The following is a 26297-nucleotide window of genomic DNA, read 5'->3' on the forward strand; positions in this document are numbered from 1 at the left end:
CGGGGCTCGCGCGAGCGCCTGGCCTCGCCTCACCGCTCTCTCCTCCCCATGCTCGCCGCCACAGGCGGCGCTCCCGCCGCCTGACGGGTGAAAACGCCCAGAACCCCTGCCACGCCTCCGTCGGCTTTAAAGTGCGTCAGCAGCGGCCGTGCCAGCTGAGTCTGGCCGGGATCGGAGCGGCGGCGGCGTCCGGAGCCCGGCGAGGCGGCGGCGGAGGTCGGAGGCGGCTCCAGCCCAGGTGCGACCCGCGGTCGGTTGTGCCCCAGCTCGGGGCTCGCTGCGGGCGGAGGGGCCGCGCTGAGGGGCAGGGGGGTTCTGGCGAGTTCCCGGTGCCGGGTTCCCCCGTTCGCAGGCAGGGAGCCGAAGCGGCTGTGCCGGCGCTCGGTGTCCCCGGGCTCCGAGCCGCCGGGGCAGGGAATGCGGGGGACAATCGTGAGCCCCCGGGGCTGCTGGTTCTTGCCCCTCGGCAGGCGGACTCCGAGCCGCAGCTGCCAGGCGCTCTCAGCGCCTGTCCCGGCACGGAGCTGGGCTGCAGCGGCTGCAGAGCCACAGGGGCCGGGGCTGCGGCGACCGCAGAGCTCCCGGAGGCTGCGCTTGTCTCCGCAGCTGCTGCCGCACCTCTGGGCAGCGGGGACAGCGCAGCCAGAGCTGGCACCGCCCTGCTGAGCCTCGGTGTCCCGCAGGGCCGGGACCAGCAGTGACCTCTCATCGTGTCCCTTTCAGGGTGCCATCACCGCGGGTGTAAAGCTGCTCCCGAAGCGATCTCCGAGAGGCTTTGTCAGCACTCCTGATGGGTCGGGAGGAAGGTGCTGTTTGTTCCCATCAGAGAGATTCCAGCTGTGACCTGGAGGAGAGTGAATTCTGCTCGACTCATGGAGTTGTGAAGGAGCGCCTGCATCCCCAGGAGGAACTAGCAGCCAAGATTACACACTTGCCTGGAGCACAAGAAGCCACTTGGTATAAGCACAGGAATGCTACTTGTGAGTGTGCAGGGAGTGAAGATGTGGAAAATGGATTCTGCACCAGTGGGGGGAGTGTGAGGGTGCCCCTGGATCCCCAGGGCACATCAGCAACCGGCAATGAACACAAAAGGAAAATATTCAGAAGATTCCAGGGTGAGTGCAGGGCCACCCCTGTGGCCTCTAGGGAGGGGACAGTGTCACCTCCCAGGGACAGGGCTGGCAGGTGTGTGGTGTTTCCCGATGTCTGGAAGAGGCCTGGTGCTCTGCTGGGCTCCATCAGTGGCTGGAAGCAAGAGCCCCAGCTGCCCCCAAGCCTGTGCAGTTCTGCTGCTGCAGCCTGTCCCCACAGCTGTGTCCCTGGCTGTCCCCACAGCTGTGTCCATGCCGGTGCCCAGGCTCTTGGCTCTCTGACTGCCAGCTGAGTGAGGGGCACACTGGCTGAGGGGTCCCTCCTGTGCTCCCTGGGCATGGGGTGAGCAGATTCCAGGGCCAGGTCTGGTTCTCGCAGCCAGCAGCTCTTTCCTGTTCCAGGTAAATGGTTCAGCTCCCATCCCGTGCTCGTGGCGCTGCTGATTCTGCTGCTCCTGGTGCTGGTGCTGGCTTTGGGGGTGGCCTTGGCTGTGCAGTCAGGTAAGGGAGGGGCAGCAGGCTGGGCCCAGCCCCTCGGGGCAGAGCGGGGTCCCTGCTCCCTGCAGAGGGGAATCCTCAGACCTTCTCCTCTTCCCCCTCCAGCACCACAGGTTCCAGTTACGCCTGCGACTCCGCAGTGCTGTCCTCATGGCTGGGTTGGGTACAATGGGGTCTGCTACTACTTGTCAAGTGATTACAGCACCTGGGAGCAGGGTCAGGAACGGTGCTCCGAGCTCGGGGCCTCCCTGGCCATTCTCAAGGATGAGGCCATGGTGAGTGAGGGGCTGCGGGTGGTGAGGTTTGGCTGAGGGGAGCCTGGGGGTGCTCCTGGGCCGGGCTGGGTGCTGGTAGGGCTGGGGGTGCAGCCCTGTGCCGGGGCCTTGCAGGGAAGGAGCCCCGGCGTGCGGGGGCAGCCCCGGGCCCGTGTCCCCCCGAGGGGCCGGGGCAGCTCCCACTCCTCTCTCCTTGGCAGGATTTGCTCTTCCGCCTCCGCGGGAACGTCGATTACTGGCTCGGGCTGCGCAGACGGGGCGAGCGCCTGCACTGGGGGGACGGCAGCAGCTACAGCTCCTGGTGAGTGCCGGGGAGCCGGGCAGGGCCTGGGGGGACAGGGGCACAAGGTGTTCCCCTGGGAACCAGCGCTGTCTCTGCTCCTCCCTGCAGGGTTCCTGTCCTGGGCAATTCCGAGTGTGTGTACCTGGCTGACGATAAATTCAGGAGTGAGATGTGCTCAAATGAGCGGCCGTATGTCTGCAGCAAGGCCCAAGCTGCCCTGTAACAGGGACTGGAGAAAGGACCTTGTCCACACTGGGCAGTGCCAGCGTCGTCTGTAAGCCCGGCACAGGGCTGTCCTTTCTCAGCTGTACCTGTGTTCATACCGAAATGCAAAAGCCATTAACAGTATAAGTTATTTATAACATTATGTATCGAGCTCCTTTGGGAAATCCAAATCGTCCTGGGCTCTGGAATTCATCACAAACTGGTCTGCACATGACACATCTGGACTGCCTTTGGAAGAGGAAGAAAAGCAGCTGACACGTGCTGAGGAGGAATCCCACTTGTGGCATCAGGCTTTGAAGAAGCCAGACTGTGAAGAAGGATCTGTCAGCTGCTGGCTCTCTCTCTCTGCTTTGGAGGAGGATGGTCAGAGCTGCTGCTTGGGGAAGGAATTTGCTGCCACAGCCATAACCAAGCCAAGAGCTGCTTCCTCTGCTGTGGAATGAGCCGCTGTGCCCGGAACTGCATGCGAGGGGAAAGTGCCCGTGGCTGAGCGGGACCGGGGCTGGGTTTGTGTCTGCTCGGGGCAGGGCTGCGCTGCAGGGGTTTGTGTGCCTGGGACAGAGCAGTAAAGAGCTGCTGTTCTATTCTCATAGCTGTGTCTGAGAGACCCTTCACTTCTAAATTATAATAATTCTGAGCACGGGGGTTTACATTTTCCACTGCAAGGGAGGCTCCTGCCTTTCTAACCAAAACACTCCCATGCCCCTGTGCCACTGTGTTGGGAGGAGGGAAGGAGGGAATCGGGGCTAAAGAGAAGCCCAGGAAGGAGAGTTCAGAAGGTGCATTTTTAGGATTTTGGGTACTTCTCATTCCCTTGCTCAGATTTGTTTGATAATAAATTCAATTAATTTCCCCAGTTCAGGCCTCATTCCCCAGTTACGCCCATGCTGGGTGAGAGATCTCTTGCTGCCTTTATTGAGACCTTCGAGCCTTTCCTGCTGTGTTCTGTAGCCTGTCCAGGGGCAGGAGGAGAGGCACAGAGCGCTTTTGCTGTCCCTGGGCACCTGGCCTGGCCCAGCCCAGCCCAAGAGTCCCTGCCAGAATTCACTGCACCATTTCCCAGCCCCACGGTGGCTCTGGCTCCATGGGCAGGTGGCTCTAGATGGGACGGAGGGAGAGGAGGCAGCTGGAGCCAGTGGGGGAAATGTCTTTGCTGTGAGCTGGCAGGGAGAGGAGGAGGAGGAGGGAGAAAGTGGTGCAAAGTAAAGGCGAGAGAAAGAGGGACAAGGCTGGAGCGGTGGAAGGCAGCGGGGATGGCCATGGGGCAGGTGGGCATTTTGCTTTCCAGCTCTGTGGGAGGAAACCGAGAGCTGTCAAATCCATGCAGGAAAAGAGGGGAGCAATAGCAGGTGGTGGAAATGGCTGGCAATTGGGATTCATTTTATCTGCCTGAACTGCAGAGGCTGACATACCCCAAGCACCGGCAGTGTTGTGATGTGTCCTGCCCTGCCCCTGGCCTGGCTGCAGCCGCCTGCTGAGACAGGCCCTTGTCTCTAAAGGAGCTGCACCGAGGGATGGTGAGGTGCTGCTGGAATAAGATTGAGAGAATAAAATAAACAGAATAAAAAGCTGCACTACTTGGTCTCCCCTGCCTGCTAACATTAAAAGAGCTGTGCCAAGGCAACGTCATGGCAGGGGTGCTGGTTAAAAGAGTCATGGGAAAGGCTGGGATATGCGAAGGGAATAATATTCAGAGAATGGTATAAAATATTCTAAAAATGCTGCACCAGTAGTGGCCCCTGCCAAAGTGTCACAAAAATACCTGTACCAAGGGACTGTGTGTCACGCAGGACGTGGATGGGGCCTCCTCCGCTCGCTGAGTTGCTGATAGTGGGAACGCTCAGTAAATGCATTCCTTGTGTTTGTGAGCCACACAGAACTGGGGTGGGTCTTCCTCCTTCGCTGGAAGGGCTGATTGTGGAAACGCTGAGCAGGCGTTCCTTGCGTTTGTGAGACCCGCAGGAGCAGGGTGGGGCTTTCTCCTTCACTGAGTAGCCGATTGTGGGAACGCAGGTGCGTTCCTTGCGTTTGTGAGTCATGCAGGACCGGGGTAGGGCTTTCTCCTTAGCTGAGTAGCTGATTCTTGGAGCGGAGGTGTGTTCCTTGCATTTGAGTCACGCAGGACTGGGGTGGGGCTTTCTCCTTTGCTGAGTAGCTGATTGTGGGAACGCAGGTGCGTTCCATGCGTTTATGAGACCCACAGGAGCAGGGTGGGGCTTTCTCCTTAGCTGAGTAGCTGATTGTGGGAACGCAGGTGCGTTCCTTGCGTTTGAGTCACGCAGGACCAGGGTAGGGCTTTCTCCCTTGCTGAGTAGCACGCTCATTAAAAGAGGCCTCTAGGGAGTGTGCCGAACAGGAACGGGCAAACAGGAACGGACTGTGGCATGTCTCTGAGGGCATGGCGTGGCAGTTTGCACGGGCAGGGCAAGCAGGCAGGGTTGCAGGTTTTCTTGCTAGTAAGGGTTGTTGTGTGTTGTATTGGCGATACCAATATTTCCTGCGGGAACACGCCCGCGCCTGCCCCGTTGCTGAGCTCAATGGCGGCAGCTGGGGTGGTTTAATCCCAGAGACACCCTTTGGCTCACCCAGAGGCTGCAGGCGGCTGCAAGCATGCCAGAAACCCCAGCGAATGGTATTCCTCAGTGGAGAGACTTTGGGCTATGGTGAAGGATGGAGTCACTTCTGCCAGAGGGTTAAATCCAGCGTGTTTATTCCAGCTACGAGCTTCTGAATCCAGCAACAGCTCCAACAGAAGTCCCGATCTCATGGCCGGTGCCCGGTTTTATCCTGGGAGCAGGGGGGGAGGGCAGGGGCAGGGGATTAATCAAGCAGGTGAGGGGAGATGGGTCCCAGGGAGAAAAAGGCACCTAGATTGCCCTATACTCCCTGGGGGGCAGGGGGAATCTTTTGAATCTGCCAATCACTCGAGGCCCTGTCTGGACTTCTTCCAAGATTGACAAGTAGGGCTCACAGCAGGGGTTGGAGTGGGGGAAAGGGGAAGGGCTTATACATCTAGGAGGGAGAAGACACACCGCAACAGTGTTGTTTGCGGTGTTTTGTTTGATTGGTTTGGGGTTTCTGTTAGTAATGGTTTTTACGCAATTGAAAACTGTAGTTAGTACAAGTGCGTGTAACCAGATGAAACCCTCCAAAAAGGACGTGCCTGTCCAGACCCATTCCTGTGCGGACTCTTTGAGCTTATCAGTGGTTTCAGGGGCGTTGTGGAGGAAAGAGACTTTTGGGTACTGGGTCAAGTGGTTGATAGGACAGGGGCACAGGTAGTCTTCTCCTCGGTCCCTCTGGTGGCCGAGAAAAATGGTGAAAGGAATAGGAGAGCTAACATTAGCAAGAAGTGGCTCAAGAGTTGGTGCCATCGGCAGAATTTTGGATTCTTTGGTCATGGGGCAACTTTTAGGGCACCTGGCCTGCTGGAAGCAGGTGGGCTCCCTCTCTCTGTTAAGGCCAGGAGGTTTTTAGCTCATGAATTGGCAGAACCCGTTGAGAGGGCTTTGAACAAGGTTTGAAGGGGGAAGGGGATACAGCTGGGCTGTCTGGAAGCAGGCCCAAGGGTGGTAAGCCTGAGTTAGGTGTGAAATCAGCAGCCCAGCTGAGGTGCATGTATACCAGTGCGCGCAGCATGGGCAACAAACAAGAAGAGCTGGAGGCCGTGGTGCAGCAGCAGAGCTATGATGTAATTGCCATCACAGAAACGTGGTGGGATGACTCACATGGCTGGAGTGCTGCACTGGATGGCTACAAGCTCTTCAGGAGAGATGGGAAAGGGAGAAGAGGTGGAGGGGTGGCCCTTTATATTAGGGAGGCTTTTGATGCCATGGGTATTGAAACTAATGACGATGAAGCTGAATGGGTAAGAATTAAGGGGAAGGCCAACAAGGCTGACATCCTACCAGGAGTCTGTTATCGTCCAACCAACCAGGAAGATGAGGTGGAGAACTCATTCTATAAGCAGCTAGAGAATGTTTCAGGATCATCAGCCCTTGTTCTTGTAGGTGATTAGAACCTGCCAGACATCTGCTGGGAACTTAACACGCTGAAAAAAGGCAGTCATTTTTAGAGAGTGTGAAGGTCAACTTTTTGTCGCAGCAGGGTGAGCCCACCAGGAAAGGGACTATGTTAGATGTGTTGTTTGCAGATGGAGGTAGGCTGGTGGGACATGTGGTGGTTGGAGGCTGCTTAGAGCACAGTGGTCATGATTATAGAAGTCTCGCTATTTGGTGAAACCAGGAGGAACATCAATAAGACTTTTACAATGGGCTTTCTGAGGGCAGACTTGGGCCTATTTAGGAGACTTATTTGAGAGTTCCTTGGGAAGCAGCCCTTGAAAAGAAAGGAATGCAGGAAAGGTGGGCTTGTGTCCTAGACTGCAAGGCAAGATGTATTCTATTTGCCATCTGTTGGAGGTGTGGCAGTTATCTTCTCTTAATTGGGCAGTTTTCTTTATCTCCCCAACAAACCAATCCTCCCTCCGAGGAGACATCGGCTGTTAATGGGCTATTGAATGTCACTGCATGGCTGATAAAAGTTACAGCATCCCATTGAGAGATGCTCTGCCCTGAGGGAGGAGCCAAGCATTCCTAACTGGATATAATCTGAGTATTTGGGACATTAGATTCAGCCTTTCCACTGAATTCCCAGTGGAACAGCTGGGTCTTTTGACTGGACCTTCAGAGGAAGACTACACCCTTCTACAGGATCAGTGCTCCAAGAGAACCACATCTGCCACTCCAGGAGGACTGCAGCCATTCCCATTTAGACTGCTACCAACACGCTGAGCAGGAGTGTCAGGTTGTATTGTGACTCTGTCCGTAGTGTTTCTTTTGAATTATTACATGTATTTTGCTTTTTTTGTCTTTTCCTCAGAAAATGTAAAGAGCCCCAGCTGCCCCCAAGGCTGTGCAGTTCTGCTGCAGCCTGTCCCCACAGCTGTGTCCCTGCCAGTGCCCACAGCTGTGTCCCTGGCTGTCCCCACAGCTGTGTCCCTGCCTGTGCCCAGGCTCTTGGCTCTCTGACTGCCAGCTGAGTGAGGGGCACACTGGCTGCGGGGTCCCTCCTGTGCTCCCTGGGCATGGGGTGAGCAGATTCCAGTGCCGGGTCTGGTTCTCGCAGCCAGCAGCTCTTTCCTGTTCCAGGTAAATGGTTCAGCTCCCATCCCGTGCTCGTGGTGCTGCTGATTCTGCTGCTCCTGGTGCTGGTGCTGGCTTTGGGGGTGGCCTTGGCTGTGCAGTCAGGTAAGGGAGGGGCAGCAGGCTGGGCCCAGCCCCTCGGGGCAGAGCGGGGTCCCTGCTCCGTGCAGAGGGGAATCCTCAGACCTTCTCCTCTTCCCCCTCCAGCAGCACAGCTTCCACTTACACCTGCGACTCCGCAGTGCTGTCCCCATGGCTGGGTTAGCTACAATGGAGTCTGCTACTACTTGTCAAGGGATTACGGCACCTGGGAGCAGGGTCAGGAATGGTGCTCCGAGCTCGGGGCCTCCCTGGCCATTCTCAAGGATGAGGAAATGGTGAGTGAGGGGCTGTGGGTGGTGTGGGATGGCTGAGGGGAGCCTGGGGGTGCTCCTGGGCCGGGCTGGGTGCTGGTAGGGCTGGGGGTGCAGCCCTGTGCTGGGGCCTTGCAGGGAAGGAGCCCCGGCGTGCGGGGGCAGCCCCGGGCCCGTGTCCCCCCGAGGGGCCGGGGCAGCTCCCACTCCTCTCTCCTTGGCAGGATTTGCTCTTCCACCTCCGCGGGAACGTCGATTACTGGCTCGGGCTGCGCAGACGGGGCGAGCGCCTGCACTGGGGGGACGGCAGCAGCTACAGCTCCTGGTGAGTGCCGGGGAGCCGGGCAGGGCCTGGGGGGACAGCAGGGGCACAAGGTGTTCCCCTGGGAACCAGCGCTGTCTCTGCTCCTCCCTACAGGGTTCCTGTCCTGGGCAATTCCGAGTGTGTGTACCTGGCTGACCATAAATTCAGGAGTGAGATGTGCTCAAATGAGCGGCCGTATGTCTGCAGCAAGGCCCAAGCTCCCCTGTAACAGGGGCTGGAGAAAGGACCTTGTCCACACTGGGCAGTGCCAGCGTCGTCTGTAAGCCCGGCACAGGGCTGTCCTTCCTCAGGTGTACCTGTGTTTATACCGAAATGCGAAAGCCATTAACAGTATAAGTTATTTATAACATTATGTATCGAGCTCCTTTGGGTAATCTGAATCTGCCTGCGCTCTTGGTGTTCATTACAAGCTAGCAGTCACATGAGAGTTCTGGACTGCCTTTGGCAGAGGAAGAAGAGCAGCAGACACGTGCTGAGCAGGGATCCCACTTTTGGCGTCCGGCTTTGAAGAAGCCAGACTGTGAAGAAGGATCTGTCAGCTGCTGGCTCTCTCTCTCTGCTTTGGAGGAGGATGGTCAGAGCTGCTGCTTGGGGAAGGAATTTGCTGCCACGGCCATAACCGAGCTGAGAGCTGCTTCCTCTGCTGTGGAATGAGCCGCTGTGCCCGGAACTGCACGTGAGGGGAAAGTGCCCGTGGCTGAGCGGGGCCGGGGCTGGGTTTGTGTCTGCTCGGGGCAGGGCTGCGCTGCAGGGGTTTGTGTGCCTGGGACAGAGCAGTAAAGAGCTGCTGTTCTATTCTCATAGCTGTGTCTGAGAGACCCTTCACTTCTAAATTATAATAATTCTGAGCATGGGGGTTTACATTTTCCACTGCAAGGGAGGCTCCTGCCTTAGGAGACCCCTGCCTTTCAAAGCAAAACACCCCCATCCCTCTGTGCTACTGTGTGGGGAAAAGGGAGGGAGGGAATCAGGGATAAAGAGAAGCCCAGGAAGGAGAGTTCAGAAGGTGCATTTTTAGGATTTTGGGTACTTCTCATTCCCTTGCTCAGATTTGTTTGATAATAAATTCAATTAATTTCCCCAGTCCAGGCCTCATTCCCCAGTTACGCCCATGATGGGTGAGAGATCTCTCGCTGCCTTTACTGAGACCCTCGAGCCTTTCCTGCTGTGTTCTGTGGCCTGCCCAGGGGCAGGAGGAGAGGCACAGAGCGCTTTTGCTGGCCCTGGGCACCTGACCTGCCCCAGCCCAGCCCAAGAATCCCTGCCAGAATTCACTGCACCATTTCCCGGCCCCACGGTGGCTCTGGCTCCACGGGCAGGCGGCTCCAGGAGTTCAGAGGGGGCAAAATGGGACCGAGGGAGAGGAGGCAGCTGGAGCCAGTGGGGGAAATGTCTTTGCTGTGAGCTGGCAGGGAGAGGAGGAGGGAGAAAGTGGTGCAAAGTAAAGGCGAGAGAAAGAGGGACAAGGCTGGAGCGGTGGAAGGCAGCGGGGATGGCCATGGGGCAGGCGGGCACTTTGCTTTCCAGCTCTGTGGGAGGAAACCGAGAGCTGTCAAATCCATGCAGGAAAAGAGGGGAGCAATAGCAGGTGGTGGAAATGGCTGGCAATTGGGATTCATTTTATCTGCCTGAACTGCAAAGGCTGACAGACCCCGAGCACCGCCAGTGTTGTGATGTGTCCTGCCCTGCCCCTGGCCTGGCTGCAGCCGCCTGCTGAGACGGGCCCTTGTCTCTAAAGGAGCTGCACCGAGGGATGGTGAGGTGCTGCTGCAATAGGATCAAGAGAATAAAATAAACAGAATCTAAGCTGCTTGGCTCTTCATAAATCTATGGGCCCAGATGGGAACAGAGCTGGTCCAGCACACAGCCCTGGGGGACACTGCTGGTGACTGTCCCCAGCTGGATGCAGCACCGCTCACCACCACTCTCTGGGCCGGCCATGCAGCCAGTTCTGAGCCCAGCACAGAGTGCTCCTAGCCCAGCCGTGGGCTGCAGCTTTTCCAGGAGCGTGCTGTGGGAGACAGTGCCAAAGGCCTTGCTGGAGTCCAAACATACACAGCACAGCCTTTCCTGCATCCACCAGGAGGGTCACCTGGTCATGAAAGGAGACCAGGTTGGTCAAACACGACCTGCCCCTCCTAAAGCCCTGCTGGCTGGGTCTGACACCCTGGCCATGCTGTAAGTGCTGCCTGATGAAATCAATATGAACTGCTCCATGACCTTACTGGGTACTGAGGTCAGGCTGACTGGCCTGTAATTACCAGGATCCTCCTTCCCACCCTTGTTGTGGTCACTTGATGTCACACTGGGCAGCTTCCAGCCATCTGGAACCTCACCTGTGAGCCAGGGCTGCTGGTAAATGATGGAGAGCGGCTTCCCAAGCTCATCTGCCAGCTCCCTCATCCCCCTGGGGTGGATCCCTTCTGGGCACATAGATTTATGATCAGCAAAGCAGCTCAGCAGTTCTCTGACTGCCTCCTCCTGGAGAACAGGGGCCCATTCTGCTCCCTGACACCATCTACCAGCCCAGGAGGACACTGTTCCTGAGGACAAGCCATCCTCTCACTAAAGGCTGAGGCAAAGAAGGCGTTGAGCACCTCTGCCTTCTCCTCATCTGCACTTACTAAGTTCCCTCCTGCATCCAACAGTGAATAAAACTGACCTTACCCTTCCTTTTATCTTTAATATATTAGTAAAAACATTTTTTTATTATCCTTTACAAAAGTTGCCAATTTAAATTCAAACTGAGCTTTGGCCTCCCTAATTTTTTTCCTACATACCCTAGCAGCCCCCTTTAATACTTCCTGAGTGACCTGACCCTCCTTCCAAAGCTGATACGTCCTCCTTTTATTCCTAAGTTCCTTCAAAACCTCAATGCCCATCCAGGCTGGACGTTTGCCTGATTGACTCGTCTTTGGGCACACAGGGACAGTCTGTTCCTGTGCCCTCAAGATCTCTGGTTTGAAGCATGCCACCTTTCCTGCACTCCTTTGCTTTTAAGGACTGCTTCCCAAAGAACTTCCTGACTAAGTCTCCGAAACAGGCCAAAGTCTGCCCTCCGGAGGTCTAATATAAAAATTTTATTGATGTTCCTCCTGATATCACCAAATATCGAGAACACTGCAATTTCATGATCACCACGGCCCAGGAGGCCTCCAACCAGCACATCTCCCTCCAGCGCACCTCAATTCACAAATCCCAGATCTAACAAAGTTGCCTCCCGGCAGGCTGACTCACCAGTTGCTATTTTTGAGGCCGGGCAGCACACCTCGCGGTGCCAGGGCTCCCGGCCAGGCTCCCGCCGCCGCCTCGGGCTCGCTGTCAGCGGCCATCCGGGCCGGGAGCCCACAGGGGGCTTCCCCGCGCGCCTGCTGCGCGCTCTGCCATTGGCTGCTTCCCCGGGCGCTGATTGGCCCAGACGGAAAAAGCCCTCCCCCATCGGCTCAAAAAGGCGGCGGCAGCGGCGCCTCAGGTCAGTGTGAGCGGCGGGGCAGGCGTGCTGGTAGCGGAGCGGGATGGCGGCGCTGGAGCTCGGAGGCGGCTCCCGCCCAGGAGCGACCCGCGGTCGGTTGTGCCCCAGCTCGGGGTTCGCTGCGGGAGGAGGGGCCGCGCTGAGGGGCAGGGGGGTTCTGGCGAGTTCCTTGTGCCGGGTTCCCCTGTGTCCCCCCTGCGCTGGGATCATGGAGGGAGCGGCTGCCCACGCTCTGCTCCTTGCCCGGATCGCTGGGGTCGAGCCGGTGCCGCAGCAGCGATGGCACCGGGCTTGGGGCCGCTGCTCGGGCGGGAGGTATCCGTGCCCGGCTCGGGGCTGCCACGGGATGAACTTGAACGTGCCTCAGAGCCCAGAGCGCTGCACGTGCCGGGCGGGGCAGAAAGCGCCGCATCCCGCCTCGCGCGGGGCGGAGCCGCCTTGGCTTCTTGCTCTGGTGGGTCCCACCAGCGGCTGGAAGCAAGAGCCCCAGCTGCCCCCAAGGCTTGCAGTTCTGCTGCTGCAGCCTGTCCCCACAGCTGTGTCCCTGGCTGTCCCCACAGCTGTGTCCCTGGCTGTCCCCACAGCTGTGTCCATGCCTGTGCCCAGGCTCTTGGCTCTCTGGCTGCCAGCTGAGTGAGGGGCACACTGGCTGCGGGGTCCCTCCTGTGCTCCCTGGGCACGGGGTGAGCAGATTCCAGGGCCGGGTCTGGTTCTCGCAGCCAGCAGCTCTTTCCTGTTCCAGGTAAATGGTTCAGCTCCCATCCCGTGCTCGTGGCGCTGCTGATTCTGCTGCTCCTGGTGCTGGTGCTGGCTTTGGGGGTGGCCTTGGCTGTGCAGTCAGGTAAGGGAGGGGCAGCAGGCTGGGCCCAGCCCCTCGGGGCAGAGCGGGGTCCCTGCACCCTGCAGAGGGGAATCCTCAGACCTTCTCCTCTTCCCCCTCCAGCACCACAGGTTCCACTTACACCTGCGACTCCGCTGTTGGTTCTGGGCTGTCCCCGTGGCTGGGTTGGGTACAATGGAGTCTGCTACTACTTGTCAAAGGATTACGGCACCTGGGAGCAGGGTCAGGAACGGTGCTCCGAGCTCGGGGCCTCCCTGGCCATTCTCAAGGATGAGGAAATGGTGAGTGAGGGGCTGTGGGCAGTGAGGTCTGGCTGAGGGGAGCCTGGGGGTGCTCCTGGGCCAGGCTGGGTGCTGGTAGGGCTGGGGGTGCAGCCCTGTGCCGGGGCCTTGCAGGGAAGGAGCCCTGGCGTGCAGGGTCAGCCCCAGGCCTGTGTCCCCCCGAGGGGCCGGGGCAGCTCCCACTCCTCTCTCCTTGGCAGGATTTGCTCTTCCGCCTCCGCGGGAACGTCGATTACTGGCTCGGGCTGCGCAGACGGGGCGAGCGCCTGCACTGGGGGGACGGCAGCAGCTACAGCTCCTCGTGAGTGCCGGGGAGCCGGGCAGGGCCTGGGGGGACAGGGGCACAAGGTGTTCCCCTGGGAACCAGCGCTGTCTCTGCTTCTCCCTGCAGGGTTCCTGTCCTGGGCAATTCCGAGTGTGTGTACCTGGCTGACCGTAAATTCAGGAGTGAGATGTGCTCAAATGAGCGGCCGTATGTCTGCAGCAAGGCCCAAGCTCCCCTGTAACAGGGGCTGGAGAAAGGACCTTGTCCACACTGGGCAGTGCCAGCGTCGTCTGTTAGCCCGGCACAGGGCTGTCCTTCCTCAGGTGTACCTGTGTTAATACCTAAAAGCGAAAGCCATTAACAGTATAAGTGATTTATAACATTATGTATCGAGCTCCTTTGGGTAATCTGAATCTGCCTGCGCTCTTGGTGTTCATTACAAGCTAGCAGTCACATGAGAGTTCTGGACTGCCTTTGGCAGAGGAAGAAGAGCAGCAGACACGTGCTGAGCAGGGATCCCACTTTTGGCGTCCGGCTTTGAAGAAGCCAGACTGTGAAGAAGGATCTGTCAGCTGCTGGCTTGCTCTCTCTGCTTTGGAGGAGGATGGTCAGAGCTGCTGCTTGGGGAAGGGAATTTGATGCCACGGCCATAACCGAGCTGAGAGCTGCTTCCTCTGCTGTGGAATGAGCCGCTGTGCCCGGAACTGCACGCGAGGGGAAAGTGCCCGTGGCCGAGCGGGACCGGGGCTGGGTTTGTGTCTGCTCGGGGCAGGGCTGCGCTGCAGGGGTTTGTGTGCCTGGGACAGAGCAGTAAAGAGCTGCTGTTCTATTCTCATAGCTGTGTCTGAGAGACCCTTCACTTCTAAATTAAAATAATTCTGAGCACGGGGGTTTTCATTTTCCACTGCAAGGGAGGCTCCTGCCTTAGGAGACCCCTGCCTTTCAAAGCAAAACACCCCCATCCCTCTGTGCTACTGTGTGGGGAAAAGGGAGGGAGGGAATCGGGGATAAAGAGAAGCCCAGGAAGGAGAGTTCAGAAGGTGCATTTTTAGGATTTTGGGTACTTCTCATTCCCTTGCTCAGATTTGTTTGATAATAAATTCAATTAACTTCCCCAGTCCAGGCCTCATTCCCCAGTTACGCCCATGCTGGGTGAGAGATCTCTCGCTGCCTTTACTGAGACCCTCGAGCCTTTCCTGCTGTGTTCTGTGGCCTGCCCAGGGGCAGGAGGAGAGGCACAGAGCGCTTTTGCTGTCCCTGGGCACCTGGCCTGGCCCAGCCCAGCCCAAGAATCCCTGCCAGAATTCACTGCACCATTTCCCGGCCCCACGGTGGCTCTGGCTCCATGGGCAGGCGGCTCCAGGAGTTCAGAGGGGGCAAAATGGGACCGAGGGAGAGGAGGCAGCTGGAGCCAGTGGGGGAAATGTCTTTGCTGTGTGCTGGCAGGGAGAGGAGGAGGGAGAAAGTGGTGCAAAGTGAAGGCGAGAGAAAGAGGGACAAGGCTGGAGCGGTGGAAGGCAGCGGGGATGGCCATGGGGCAGGTGGGCATTTTGCTTTTCAGCTCTGTGGGAGGAAACCGAGAGCTGTCAAATCCATGCAGGAAAAGAGGGGAGTATCTCTCCATGCAGGTGGTGGAAATGGCTGGCAATTGGGATTCATTTTATCTGCCTGAACTGCAGAGGCTGACATACCCCAAGCACCGCCAGTGTTGTGATGTGTCCTGCCCTGCCCCTGGCCTGGCTGCAGCCGCCTGCTGAGACGGGCCCTTGTCTCTAAAGGAGCTGCACCCAGGGACACTGAGGTGCTGCTGGAATAAGTTTGAGAGAATAAAATAAACAGAATAAAAAGCTGCACTACTTGGTCTCCCCTGCCTGCTAACATTAAAAGAGCTGTGCCAAGGCAACGTCATGGCAGGGGTGCTGGTTAAAAGAGTCATGGGAAAGGCTGGGATATGCGAAGGGAATAATATTCAGAGAATGGTATAAAATATTCTAAAAATGCTGCACCAGTAGTGGCCCCTGCCAAAGTGTCACAAAAATACCTGTACCAAGGGACTGTGTGTCACGCAGGACGTGGATGGGGCCTCCTCCGCTCGCTGAGTAGCTGATTGTGGGAACGCTCAATAGGTGTGTCCTTGTGTTTGTGAGTCACACAGAACGGGGGTGGGTCTTCCTCCTTCGCCGAAGGGCTGATTGTGGAAACGCTGAGCAGGCGTTCCTTGTATGTTTGTGAGACCCGCAGGAGCAGGGTGGGGCTTTCTCCTTCGCTGAGTAGCTGATTCTTGGAACGGAGGTGCGTTCCTTGCGTTTGTGAGACCCGCAGGAGCAGGGTGGGGCTTTCTCCTTTGCTGAGTAGCTGATTGTGGGAACGCAGGTGCGTTCCTTGCGTTTATGAGACCCACAGGAGCAGGGTGGGGCTTTCTCCTTAGCTGAGTAGCTGATTGTGGGAACGCAGGTGCGTTCCTTGCGTTTGAGTCACGCAGGACCAGGGTAGGGCTTTCTCCCTTGCTGAGTAGCACGCTCATTAAAAGAGGCCTCTAGGGAGTGTGCCAAACAGGAATGGGCAAACAGGAACGCACCGTGGCATGTCTCTGAGGGCATGGCGTGGCAGTTTGCACGGGCAGGGCAAGCAGGCAGGGTTGCAGGTTTTCTTGCTAGTAAGGGTTGTTGTGTGTTGTATTGGCGATACCAATATTTCCTGCGGGAACACGCCCGCGCCTGCCCCGTTGCTGAGCTCAATGGCGGCAGCTGGGGTGGTTTAATCCCAGAGACACCCTTTGGCTCACCCAGAGGCTGCAGGCGGCTGCAAGCATGCCAGAAACCCCAGCGGACGGTATTCCTCAGTGGCGAGACTTTGGGCTATGGTGAAGGAAGGAGTCACTTCTACCAGAGGGTTAAATCCAGAATGTTTATTCCAGCTACGAGCTTCTGAATCCAGCAACAGCTCCAACAGAAGTCCCGATCTCATGGCCGGTGCCCGGTTTTATCCTGGGAACAGGGGGGGAGGGCAGGGGCAGGGGATTAACCAAGCAGGTGAGGGGAGATGGGTCCCAGGGAGAAAAAGGCACCTAGATTGCCCTATACTCCCTGGGGGGCAGGGGGAATCTTTTGAATCTGCCAATCACTCGAGGCCCTGTCTGGACTTCTTCCAAGATTGACAAGTAGGGCTCACAGCAGGGGTTGGAGTGGGGGAAAGGGGAAGGGCTTATACATCTAGGAGGGAGAAGACACACCGCAACAGTGTTGTTTGCGGTGTTTTGTTTGATTGGTTTGGGGTTTCTGTTAGTAATGGTTTTTACGCAATTGAAAACTGTAGTTAGTACAAGTGCGTGTAACCAGATGAAACCCTCCAAAAAGGACGTGCCTGTCCAGACCCATTCCTGTGCGGACTCTTTGAGCTTATCAGTGGTTTCAGGGGCGTTGTGGAGGAAAGAGACTTTTGGGTACTGGGTCAAGTGGTTGATAGGACAGGGGCACAGGTAGTCTTTTCCTCGGTCCCTCTGGTGGCTGAGAAAAACGGTGAAAGGAATAGGAGAGCTAACATTAGCAAGAAGTGGCTCAAGAGTTGGTGCCATCGGCAGAATTTTGGATTCTTTGGTCATGGGGCAACTTTTAGGGCACCTGGCCTGCTGGAAGCAGATGGGCTCCCTCTCTCTGTTAAGGCCAGGAGGTTTTTAGCTCATGAATTGGCAGAACCTGTTGAGAGGGCTTTGAACAAGGTTTGAAGGGGGAAGGGGATACAGCTGGGCTGTCTGGAAGCAGGCCCAAGGGTGGTAAGCCTGAGTTAGGTGTGAAATCAGCAGCCCAGCTGAGGTGCATGTATACCAGTGCGCGCAGCATGGGCAACAAACAAGAAGAGCTGGAGGCCGTGGTGCAGCAGCAGAGCTATGATGTAATTGCCATCACAGAAACATGGTGGGATGACTCACATGGCTGGAGTGCTGCACTGGATGGCTACAAGCTCTTCAGGAGAGATGGGAAAGGGAGAAGAGGTGGAGGGGTGGCCCTTTATATTAGGGAGGCTTTTGATGCCATGGGTATTGAAACTAATGACGATGAAGCTGAATGGGTAAGAATTAAGGGGAAGGCCAACAAGGCTGACATCCTACCAGGAGTCTGTTATTGTCCAACCAACCAGGAAGATGAGGTGGAGAACTCATTCTATAAGCAGCTAGAGAATGTTTCAGGATCATCAGCCCTTGTTCTTGTAGGTGATTAGAACCTGCCAGACATCTGCTGGGAACTTAACACGCTGAAAAAAGGCAGTCATTTTTAGAGAGTGTGAAGGTCAACTTTTTGTCGCAGCAGGGTGAGCCCACCAGGAAAGGGACTATGTTAGATGTGTTGTTTGCAGATGGAGGTGGGCTGGTGGGACATGTGGTGGTTGGAGGCTGCTTAGAGCACAGTGGTGATGATTATAGAAGTCTCGCTATTTGGTGAAACCAGGAGGAACATCAATAAGACTTTTACAATGGGCTTTCTGAGGGCAGACTTGGGCCTATTTAGGAGACTTATTTGAGAGTTCCTTGGGAAGCAGCCCTTGAAAAGAAAGGAATGCAGGAAAGGTGGGCTTGTGTCCTAGCTTGCAAGGCAAGATGTATTCTATTTGCCATCTGTTGGAGGTGTGGCAGTTATCTTCTCTTAATTGGGCAGTTTTCTTTATCTCCCCAACAAACCAATCCTCCCTCCGAGGAGACATCGGCTGTTAATGGGCTATTGAATGTCACTGCATGGCTGATAAAAGTTACAGCATCCCATTGAGAGATGCTCTGCCCTGAGGGAGGAGCCAAGCATTCCTAACTGGATATAATCTGAGTATTTGGGACATTAGATTCAGCCTTTCCACTGAATTCCCAGTGGAACAGCTGGATCTTTTGACTGGACCTTCAGAGGAAGACTACACCCTTCTACAGGATCAGTGCTCCAAGAGAACCACATCTGCCACTCCAGGAGGACTGCAGCCATTCCCATATAGACTGCTACCAACACCCTGAGCAGGAGTGTCAGGTTGTATTGTGACTCTGTCCGTAGTGTTTCTTTTGAATTATTACATGTATTTTGCTTTTTTTGTCCTTTCCTCAGAAAATGTAAAGAGCCCCAGCTGCCCCCAAGGCTGTGCAGTTCTGCTGCTGCAGCCTGTCCCCACAGCTGTGTCCCTGGCTGTCCCCACAGCTGTGTCCCTGCCTGTGCCCAGGCTCTTGGCTCTCTGGCTGCCAGCTGAGTGAGGGGCACACTGGCTGAGGGGTCCCTCCTGTGCTCCCTGGGCATGGGGTGAGCAGATTCCAGGGCCAGGTCTGGTTCTCGCAGCCAGCAGCTCTTTCCTGTTCCAGGTAAATGGTTCAGCTCCCATCCCGTGCTCGTGGCGCTGCTGATTCTGCTGCTCCTGGTGCTGGTGCTGGCTTTGGGGGTGGCCTTGGCTGTGCGGTCAGGTAAGGGAGGGGCAGCAGGCTGGGCCCAGCCCCTCGGGGCAGAGCGGGGTCCCTGCTCCCTGCAGAGGGGAATCCTCAGACCTTCTCCTCTTCCCCCTCCAGCAGCACAGCTTCCACTTACACCTGCGACTCCGCTGTTGGTTCTGGGCTGTCCCCGTGGCTGGGTTAGCTACAATGGAGTCTGCTACTACTTGTCAAGGGATTACGGCACCTGGGAGCAGGGTCAGGAACGGTGCTCCGAGCTCGGGGCCTCCCTGGCCATTCTCAAAGATGAGGAAATGGTGAGTGAGGGGCTGTGGGCAGTGAGGTCTGGCTGAGGGGAGCCTGGGGGTGCTCCTGGGCCGGGCTGGGTGCTGGTAGGGCTGGGGGTGCAGCCCTGTGCCGGGGCCTTGCAGGGAAGGAGCCCCGGCGTGCGGGGGCAGCCCCGGGCCCGTGTCCCCCCGAGGGGCCGGGGCAGCTCCCACTCCTCTCTCCTTGGCAGGATTTGCTCTTCCACCTCCGCGGGAACGTCGATTACTGGCTCGGGCTGCGCAGACGGGGCGAGCGCCTGCACTGGGGGGACGGCAGCAGCTACAGCTCCTGGTGAGTGCCGGGGAGCCGGGCAGGGCCTGGGGGGACAGGGGCACAAGGTGTTCCCCTGGGAACCAGCGCTGTCTCTGCTCCTCCCTGCAGGGTTCCTGTCCTGGGCAATTCCGAGTGTGTGTACCTGGCTGACCATAAATTCAGGAGTGAGATGTGCCCAAATGAGCGGCCGTATGTCTGCAGCAAGGCCCAAGCTCCCCTGTAACAGGGGCTGGAGAAAGGACCTTGTCCACACTGGGCAGTGCCAGCTTTGTCTGTTAGCCCAGCACAGGGCTGTCCTTCCTCAGCTGCACCTGTGTTAATACCTAAAAGTGAAAACCATTAACAGTATAAGTTATTTATAACGTTATGTATCGAGCTTCTTTGGGAAATCCGAATCTGCCTGTGCTCTTGGTATTCATTACAAACTAGCAGTTGCATGACAGTTCTGGACTGCCTTTGGCAGAGGAAGAAGAGCAGCAGACACGTGCTGAGCAGGGATCCCACTTTTGGCATCCGGCTTTGAAGAAGCCAGACTGTGAAGAAGGATCTGTCAGCTGCTGGCTCTCTCTCTCTGCTTTGGAGGAGGATGGTCAGAGCTGCTGCTTGGGGAAGGGAATTTGATGCCACGGCCATAACTGAGCCGAGAGCTGCTTCCTCTGCTGTGGAATGAGCTGCTGTGCCTGTGTGGGAGGGGATCCTGGTCTCCCTTGGGAGGCAGCAACAGTTTAGAAAAAGGTTGCCAATCACCTGCTGCTCTCCACCCCAGAAGAGCTGTCTGTCAATGTTTAGCATACTCCCCAGTTCCAGAAAGTTCAGTTATTCTGTTACTCCCACTGGCTCCTGTTAGAATACCGTTCCTCCTCTGTACCCCGATTAGTTCTCTGTATGTCACCCCACTCTGTCTCCCCCCCTTTACCCGTTACCCATTGGCTGTTTTGTACCCTAACCACTCCTACTCCTTTGCCCTTAATACCCAGCCCCGCCTTCCCTCAGGGCTCCTGGGACTGGCTCCCTTCCAGAGAGCTTGTGTCCCTCGTCTTGTCTCCTGCTCCTGTTCCTGCGACTCTCCTACAATAAAGCCTCTAGGAATACAGCTACTCCCGAGCCCTCTCGTCCTTACGGTGGAGCTATCTGGGTCCCGCCACATCCTCCCCGTGGACCCGTCATCCGAGGGTTTTCCCCCGGACTGGCTGGGCACCCGGGTGAAGCCTGGCGGACTTGTAATTTAATACATGCCCGGAACTGCACGCGAGGGGAAAGTGCCCGCGGTTGACCTGGGCCGGGGCTGGATTTGTGTCTGCTCGGGGCAGGGCTGCGCTGCAGGGGTTTGTGTGCCTGGGACAGAGCAGTAAAGAGCTGCTGTTCTATTCTCATAGCTGTGCCTGAGAGACCCTTCACTTCTAAATTATAATAATTCTGAGCATGGGGGTTTACATTTTCCACTGCAAGGGAGGCTCCTGCCTTAGGAGACCCCTGCCTTTCAAAGCAAAACACCCCCATCCCTCTGTGCTACTGTGTGGGGAAAAGGGAGGGAGAGAATCGGGGATAAAGAGAAGCCCAGGAAGGAGAGTTCAGAAGGTGCATTTTTAGGATTTTGGGTACTTCTCATTCCCTTGCTCAGATTTGTTTGATAATAAATTGAATTAATTTCCCCAGTCCAGGCCTCATTCCCCAGTTACGCCCATGCTGGGTGAGAGATCTCTCACTGCCTTTAATGAGACCCTCGAGCCTTTCCTGCTGTGTTCTGTGGCCTGCCCAGGGGCAGGAGGAGAGGCACAGAGCGCTTTTGCTGGCTCTGGGCACCTGGCCTGGCCCAGCCCAGCCCAAGAATCCCTGCCAGAATTCACTGCACCATTTCCCGGCCCCACGGTGGCTCCGGCTCCACGGGCAGGCGGCTCCAGGAGTTCAGAGGGGGCAAAATGGGACCGAGGGAGAGGAGGCAGCTGGAGCCAGTGGGGGAAATGTCTTTGCTGTGAGCTGGCAGGGAGAGGAGGAGGAGGGAGAAAGTGGTGCAAAGTAAAGGCGAGAGAAAGAGGGACAAGGCTGGAGCGGTGGAAGGCAGCGGGGATGGCCATGGGGCAGGCGGGCACTTTGCTTTCCAGCTCTGTGGGAGGAAACCGAGAGCTGTCAAATCCATGCAGGAAAAGAGGGGAGAAAGAGCAGGTGGTGGTGTAGCGGTTTTGGTTTGCTAATTTGGAGATTTTTTGCTTAATGTACAAAAATAGTGTGGTGGGTTCAGTGTTGGCTAATTACTAACGTATTTACTTTTTGTTATGAGCTAGGATTAGGGGAAAGGTAAATAAGTTTAAAACTTAAAAAGGCTATGAAGAAAAATTTAAGAACGGTAATAAAAAGAAAAAGTAAAAAGAATTAGAATAAAACTTTTAGAACACTTTTTTTTCCTTATAGCTTTTTACTGGTAATGTAAAGGTACAAAACTTAAAATTTTAATTAGCTTCCTACTTTTAAAATAGGCTTTTTTCAGATTACTTAGGGAGAGAATTCTCTGTTGTTAATGTTATGGAGACTTCTCCACAAGGCAAAAAACACAGTTTTTTTATCGTTCTTAGTTTTTTTAGGAATAGTTACTGCTTGGGAAAACTTGTAATTGTGAAGTCTCTCTTACTTTTTACCAGCTTTTTTACAGTTTGTTTATGGGCTATGTTAATTTATGGGATACTGTTTTAAAGATTAATTGTTTAAAGGTAAAGGTTTTTATAATTTATTTTTGAAATTATTTTTATCTCTGGGAACAGAGTTTTTTTTTGTTGGAGGCAGAGGTTTTTATTACTCTTCTCTTTCTTTTTTTAAACTTTTTAGAGGATTACAGTATCTTTAATATTTGTTTACTTTGGTATGGAGGCTTTTGTTTGGTATGAATTTGAACTCTTTATCCCTCTATACTTTTAAGCGTTATACGGAAAAAATATCTTTTTCCCATAGTTTTATAAGAGGTTTTTAGCTTTAAGATTAAGTCATCTCTTTATCTCTCTTGTTTGGGACTTAATTTCTTCTTTACTGACTTTGAGGATTTCATGTTGTTATTTTACATGTTGGGTTGTTTTTTTTATGTTTGTTTGTTTTTTTCTTGAGGGAGGATTGAAGCACTGAACGAGTTAACATCGCGCCTGCGAGCCCGCAGATGGTCGCGGGGCGCTCTGGGGAGAGGGGCCCGGCCTGCCTGACACAGCGGCCAGGCCGGGCTCCTTGCTTGGTCTTCAGCCAGAGGGAAAAAACCAAAATAGTTCCCGACTTTCTTTCGTCTTTAACATGGGTGTTTCACAGAAGCGTGTACAACTTTTAATAGCTAATAGTTTTGCATCACTTTGAAAAACACCTCCCATGCAAAACCAAAGCAGGTGGAAATCGCCGACAACTGGGATTCATTTTCTCTGCCTGAGGCTCCGCAGCGGGGGAGGGCCGCCTGGGCTCCTGTCCCGAAAAACCCGCCCTGAGAAAAACGGACCGACGCCGGAGAACCTGGAGAAGAACCTCAGCCCCTGGGGAAGCTGCTTCGGAGGGTCTCCCCCACGTGGTACGCGGCCCTACGACCTCCCCGCTCCGGGGCGGGGTTCGGCTCGGCTCCACCCGGCTGCTCCATCTCCACCCCTCGCTGCTTTCTAGTTACTGGTTAACCAAAAGGGCCAAATTCCGCTCACACATTCATCGACTCCGAACGACAGCCGCTGCGCCGCTGCTCGCGGCCGGGATCGGAGGGGCTGCGGCGGGTGGCGAGGTCGTGACGGATCGGAGCGGCGGCGGCACGCGGAGCCCGGCAGAGCGGGATGGCGGCGCTGGAGCTCGGAGGCGGCTCCCGCCCAGGAGCGACCCGCGGTCGGTTGTGCCCCAGCTCGGGGTTCGCTGCGGGCGGAGGGGCCGCGCTGAGGGCAGGGGGGTTCTGGCGAGTTCCTTGTGCCGGGTTCCCCTGTGTCCCCCCTGCGCTGGGATCGCGGAGGGAGCGGCTGCCCGCGCTCTGCTCCTTACCCGGATCGCTGGGGACGAGCCGGTGCCGCAGCAGCGATGGCTCATCCCGGTTGCTCCGAGCCCGGGATAGTTGCCGGCCGTGCGGCACAGGGCTTGGGGCCGCTGTTCGGGCGGGAGGTGTCCGTGCCCGGCTCGGGGCTGGCACGGGATGAACTTGAACGTGCCTCAGAGCCCAAAGCGCTGCAGGCGCCGAGCGGGGGGAAAAGCGCCGCATCCCGCCTCGCGCGGGGCGGAGCCGCCTTGGCTTCTTGCTCTGGTGGGCCCCTCCAGTGGCTGGAAGCAAGAGCCCCAGCTGCCCCCAAGCCTGTGCAGTTCTGCTGCTGCAGCCTGTCCCCACAGCTGTGTCCCTGGCTGTCCCCACAGCTGTGTCCATGCCTGTGCCCAGGCTCTTGGCTCTCTGGCTGCCAGCTGAGTGAGGGGCACACTGGCTGCGGGGTCCCTCCTGTGCTCCCTGGGCACGGGGTGAGCAGATTCCAGGGCCGGGTCTGGTTCTCGCAGCCAGCAGCTCTTTCCTGTTCCAGGTAAATGGTTCAGCTCCCATTCCATGCTCGTGGTGCTGCTGATTCTGCTGCTCCTGGTGCTGGTGCTGGCTTTGGGGGTGGCCTTGGCTGTGCAGTCAGGTAAGGGAGGGGCAGCAGGCTGGGCCAGCCCCTCGGGGCAGAGCGGGGTCCCTGCTCTGTGCAGAGGGGAATCCTCAGACCTTCTCCTCTTCCCCCTCCAGCAGCACAGGTTCCACTTACACCTGCGACTCCACTGTTGATTCTGGGCTGTCCCCGTGGCTGGGTTGGGTACAATGGGGTCTGCTACTACTTGTCAAAGGATTACAGCACCTGGGAGCAGGGTCAGGAACGGTGCTCCGAGCTCGGGGCCTCCCTGGCCATTCTCAAGGATGAGGAAATGGTGAGTGAGGGGCTGTGGGTGGTGAGGTTTGGCTGAGGGGAGCCTGGTGGTGCTCCTGGGCCGGGCTGGGTGCTGGTAGGGCTGGGGGTGCAGCCCTGTGCCGGGGCCTTGCAGGGAAGGAGCCCCGGCGTGCGGGGGCAGCCCCCAGCCTGTGTCCCCCCGAGGGGCCGGGGCAGCTCCCACTCCTCTCTCCTTGGCAGGATTTGCTCTTCCGCCTCCGCGGGAACGTCGATTACTGGCTCGGGCTGCGCAGACGGGGCGAGCGCCTGCACTGGGGGGACGGCAGCAGCTACAGCTCCTCGTGAGTGCCGGGGAGCCGGGCAGGGCCTGGGGGGACAGGGGCACAAGGTGTTCCCCTGGGAACCAGCGCTGTCTCTGCTCCTCCCTGCAGGGTTCCTGTCCTGGGCAATTCCGAGTGTGTGTACCTGGCTGACGATAAATTCAGGAGTGAGATGTGCTCAAATGAGCGGCCGTATGTCTGCAGCAAGGCCCAAGCTCCCCTGTAACAGGGACTGGAGAAAGGACCTTGTCCACGCTGGGCAGTGCCAACTTCGTCTGTTAACCTGGCACAGGGCTGTCCTGCTTCAGCTGCACCCTGTGCCGTGCACTTTTTTTTGGTTTGAAAAGATAGGAGGCAGAGAAGGAGGGCAAGGGCCTCCTGTGAAATGGAAAAGGTAAAGCCCCGCCCTCCAAATTACCACAATTTCAAAATAAAAAGGCTCTCAGGCAAGGATATGGGAATGGGAATAACAGTTCTTTACTAGGAAAAAAACTAAATAAAAAAAACTAAATTTAAAAAAATGTAAATAGTACAAACAAAACTACTGATAGAGTCAGAAACCTGACACCCTGAGGAGTCAAGTTGTTGGTGATAGACCAGTTAAATGTTGGCTGCTCCTCTTGGTCCTGGATTGGCAGATGAAATGCTGCTGAAGCGATGATCCCGTAGAAGGGTGTAGTTTTCTCTGAAGGTCTGGTGCTAGAGTAGATGGGCCTGGTCTTCCTCTGGGAATCCAGTGAAGAGGCTGAGTTGCTCTCTCAAGAAATGCTGATTTTATGCAGGTAGGGATGCTTGGCTCCTCCCTCTGGGTGGAGCATCTCACAATGGGATGATGTAATTTCTCAGTCATGCAGTGAGCCATTCAATGGCCCATTAACAGCAGATATCTCCCCGGGGGGGCGGGGGGAGACATTGCTCTTGGAAGAGATAAGAAAACTGCCCAACAGAAGATACCTGCCCCACCTCCAACAGATGGCAAATAGAATATATGCTTATCTTACAAGCCAGGACATTATCCACCCCTTATTCTATTTCCATCTGCATCGCAAGTTCTCACTTAAGACTAGGTTTCCCTGTGGTACACAACGGGTTTCCCCATCTTTCTGCATTATCCACCAAGTGTAACCAGTCCTTGAGCAAAAACAATCCCACGGATGGGTTTGTCTTTGCCTGAGGTGGGATTAATCCAAACAGTTTTTCCTAAAATACCTTTCATGTGTACCTCAGGGATTTTATCTCCATCTACTGTATGCAAGGGTTCTGACTGGACAGGACCAGCTGGATTGATGGACCCTTGGGTGTTGACCATCCAGGTTGCTTTTGCCAGGTTCATTTCCCAGTTTCTAAATGTTCCCCCACCAAGTGCCTTAAGGAGTCCGTTGCACCATTCAACTTTGCCGGCAGCTGGAGCATGATAGGGAATATGATATTCAATACCATGTTCTCTGGCCCAGGTGTTGATAAGGCCGTTCTTGAAATGGGTGCCGTTGTCAGACTCAGTTCTCTCAGGTGTGCCATGTCTCCACAGGACTTGCTTTTCCGGGCAGTGGCATGAGGCACAGGGTAGGTCTCCAGCCATCCAATGGTGGCTTTCACCATGGTGAGCACGTAGCGCTTGCTTTGGCGTTACAGGGGCAGTGTGATGTAGTCAATCTGCCAGGCCTCCCCATACTTGTACTTGGACCACCGTCCACCATAGCACAGGGGCTTCACTTGCTTGGCCTGTTTGATGGCAGCACACGTCTCACAGTCATGGGCAACCTGAGAAATACTGTCCATGGATAAATCCACCCCTCGGTCTCGTGCCCACTTGTAGGTGGCATCTCTGCCCTGATGACCTGAGGCATGATGAGCCAATCAAGCGAGGAACAACTCCTCCTTATGGTGCCAATCTAAGTCTATCTTTGACACCTCTATTCTTGCTGCGTGATCTTCCTGCTCATTGTTTCAGTGCTCCTCATTAGCCCGACTTTTGGGGACATGGGCACCTACATGACGGACTTTCACTGTTAGTTTCTCCACCCGAGAGGCAATGTCTTTCCATATATCAGCACCCCAGATTGGTTTTCCTCTATGTTGCCAGTTGAC

At 56.1% G+C, this 26297-nt stretch overlaps 4 protein-coding genes and 1 long non-coding RNA gene across 8 annotated transcripts; all 5 read left to right on the forward strand.

Annotated features, from left to right (window-relative positions):
* The first annotated feature begins 84 nt into the window (after positions 1–84).
* Positions 85–3939, forward strand: LOC128791838 (C-type lectin domain family 2 member B-like). Of its 2 annotated transcripts, none has more exons than XM_053949758.1 (6): positions 85–238; positions 724–980; positions 1494–1592; positions 1695–1864; positions 2065–2165; positions 2256–3939. In XM_053949758.1, exons 2-6 carry the CDS (start codon positions 791–793, stop codon positions 2368–2370), a joined length of 675 nt encoding a protein of 224 aa, XP_053805733.1. In that variant the 5' UTR covers positions 85–238; positions 724–790; the 3' UTR covers positions 2371–3939. The 2 variants fall into 2 exon arrangements, with proteins under 2 accessions (XP_053805733.1, XP_053805732.1); XM_053949757.1 differs by having other exon boundaries at positions 88–238; positions 724–1115.
* Positions 3940–7243: 3304 nt separating this feature from the next.
* On the forward strand, positions 7244–9949 carry LOC128791820 (uncharacterized). 2 transcript variants are annotated; one of them, XR_008432159.1, is made up of 4 exons: positions 7244–7621; positions 7727–7893; positions 8094–8194; positions 8288–9949. It is a non-coding gene; the product is annotated as an uncharacterized LOC128791820 (long non-coding RNA). The 2 variants fall into 2 exon arrangements; XR_008432158.1 differs by having other exon boundaries at positions 7247–7621; positions 7724–7893.
* A 1736-nt stretch (positions 9950–11685) lies between these two features.
* On the forward strand, positions 11686–14484 carry LOC128791819 (C-type lectin domain family 2 member B-like). The gene is made up of 5 exons (XM_053949721.1): positions 11686–11758; positions 12409–12507; positions 12610–12788; positions 12989–13089; positions 13180–14484. The coding sequence occupies exons 1-5, from the start codon at positions 11710–11712 to the stop codon at positions 13292–13294; spliced, it is 543 nt and encodes a 180-aa protein (XP_053805696.1). The 5' UTR covers positions 11686–11709; the 3' UTR covers positions 13295–14484.
* A 2406-nt stretch (positions 14485–16890) lies between these two features.
* Positions 16891–19412, forward strand: LOC128791153 (C-type lectin domain family 2 member B-like). Its single transcript, XM_053948494.1, has 5 exons — positions 16891–16967; positions 18339–18481; positions 18584–18762; positions 18963–19063; positions 19154–19412. Exons 1-5 carry the CDS (start codon positions 16891–16893, stop codon positions 19266–19268), a joined length of 615 nt encoding a protein of 204 aa, XP_053804469.1. The 3' UTR covers positions 19269–19412.
* A 3274-nt stretch (positions 19413–22686) lies between these two features.
* On the forward strand, positions 22687–24662 carry LOC128791584 (C-type lectin domain family 2 member B-like). Of its 2 annotated transcripts, none has more exons than XM_053949346.1 (5): positions 22687–22879; positions 23551–23649; positions 23751–23929; positions 24130–24230; positions 24321–24662. In XM_053949346.1, exons 1-5 carry the CDS (start codon positions 22831–22833, stop codon positions 24433–24435), a joined length of 543 nt encoding a protein of 180 aa, XP_053805321.1. In that variant the 5' UTR covers positions 22687–22830; the 3' UTR covers positions 24436–24662. The 2 variants fall into 2 exon arrangements, with proteins under 2 accessions (XP_053805321.1, XP_053805322.1); XM_053949347.1 differs by having other exon boundaries at positions 23754–23929.
* The last annotated feature ends 1635 nt before the right edge of the window (positions 24663–26297 follow it).

This window comes from Vidua chalybeata, chromosome 8 (genome assembly GCF_026979565.1).
Source record: "Vidua chalybeata isolate OUT-0048 chromosome 8, bVidCha1 merged haplotype, whole genome shotgun sequence".
Classification (NCBI taxonomy): domain Eukaryota; kingdom Metazoa; phylum Chordata; class Aves; order Passeriformes; family Viduidae; genus Vidua; species Vidua chalybeata.

Bases quoted from the DNA above. Each gene is read 5' to 3' on its own strand.
- LOC128791819 (XM_053949721.1), top strand. From the start codon at position 11,710: ATGGCGGCGCTGGAGCTCGGAGGCGGCTCCCGCCCAGGAGCGACCCGC. The intron at 11,759-12,408 runs GTCGGTTGTGCC...TTCCTGTTCCAG, and splicing joins CCGCCCAGGAGCGACCCGCG to GTAAATGGTTCAGCTCCCAT. The intron at 12,508-12,609 runs GTAAGGGAGGGG...TTCCCCCTCCAG, and splicing joins GGCCTTGGCTGTGCAGTCAG to CACCACAGGTTCCACTTACA.
- LOC128791584 (XM_053949346.1), top strand. From the start codon at position 22,831: ATGGCGGCGCTGGAGCTCGGAGGCGGCTCCCGCCCAGGAGCGACCCGC. The intron at 22,880-23,550 runs GTCGGTTGTGCC...TTCCTGTTCCAG, and splicing joins CCGCCCAGGAGCGACCCGCG to GTAAATGGTTCAGCTCCCAT. The intron at 23,650-23,750 runs GTAAGGGAGGGG...TTCCCCCTCCAG, and splicing joins GGCCTTGGCTGTGCAGTCAG to CAGCACAGGTTCCACTTACA.
- LOC128791838 (XM_053949757.1), top strand. From the start codon at position 791: ATGGGTCGGGAGGAAGGTGCTGTTTGTTCCCATCAGAGAGATTCCAGC. The intron at 1,865-2,064 runs GTGAGTGAGGGG...TCTCCTTGGCAG, and splicing joins TTCTCAAGGATGAGGCCATG to GATTTGCTCTTCCGCCTCCG. The intron at 2,166-2,255 runs GTGAGTGCCGGG...TCCTCCCTGCAG, and splicing joins GGCAGCAGCTACAGCTCCTG to GGTTCCTGTCCTGGGCAATT.
- LOC128791153 (XM_053948494.1), top strand. From the start codon at position 16,891: ATGGGCAACAAACAAGAAGAGCTGGAGGCCGTGGTGCAGCAGCAGAGC. The intron at 16,968-18,338 runs GTGGGATGACTC...AGCAGATTCCAG, and splicing joins ATTGCCATCACAGAAACATG to GGCCAGGTCTGGTTCTCGCA. The intron at 19,064-19,153 runs GTGAGTGCCGGG...TCCTCCCTGCAG, and splicing joins GGCAGCAGCTACAGCTCCTG to GGTTCCTGTCCTGGGCAATT.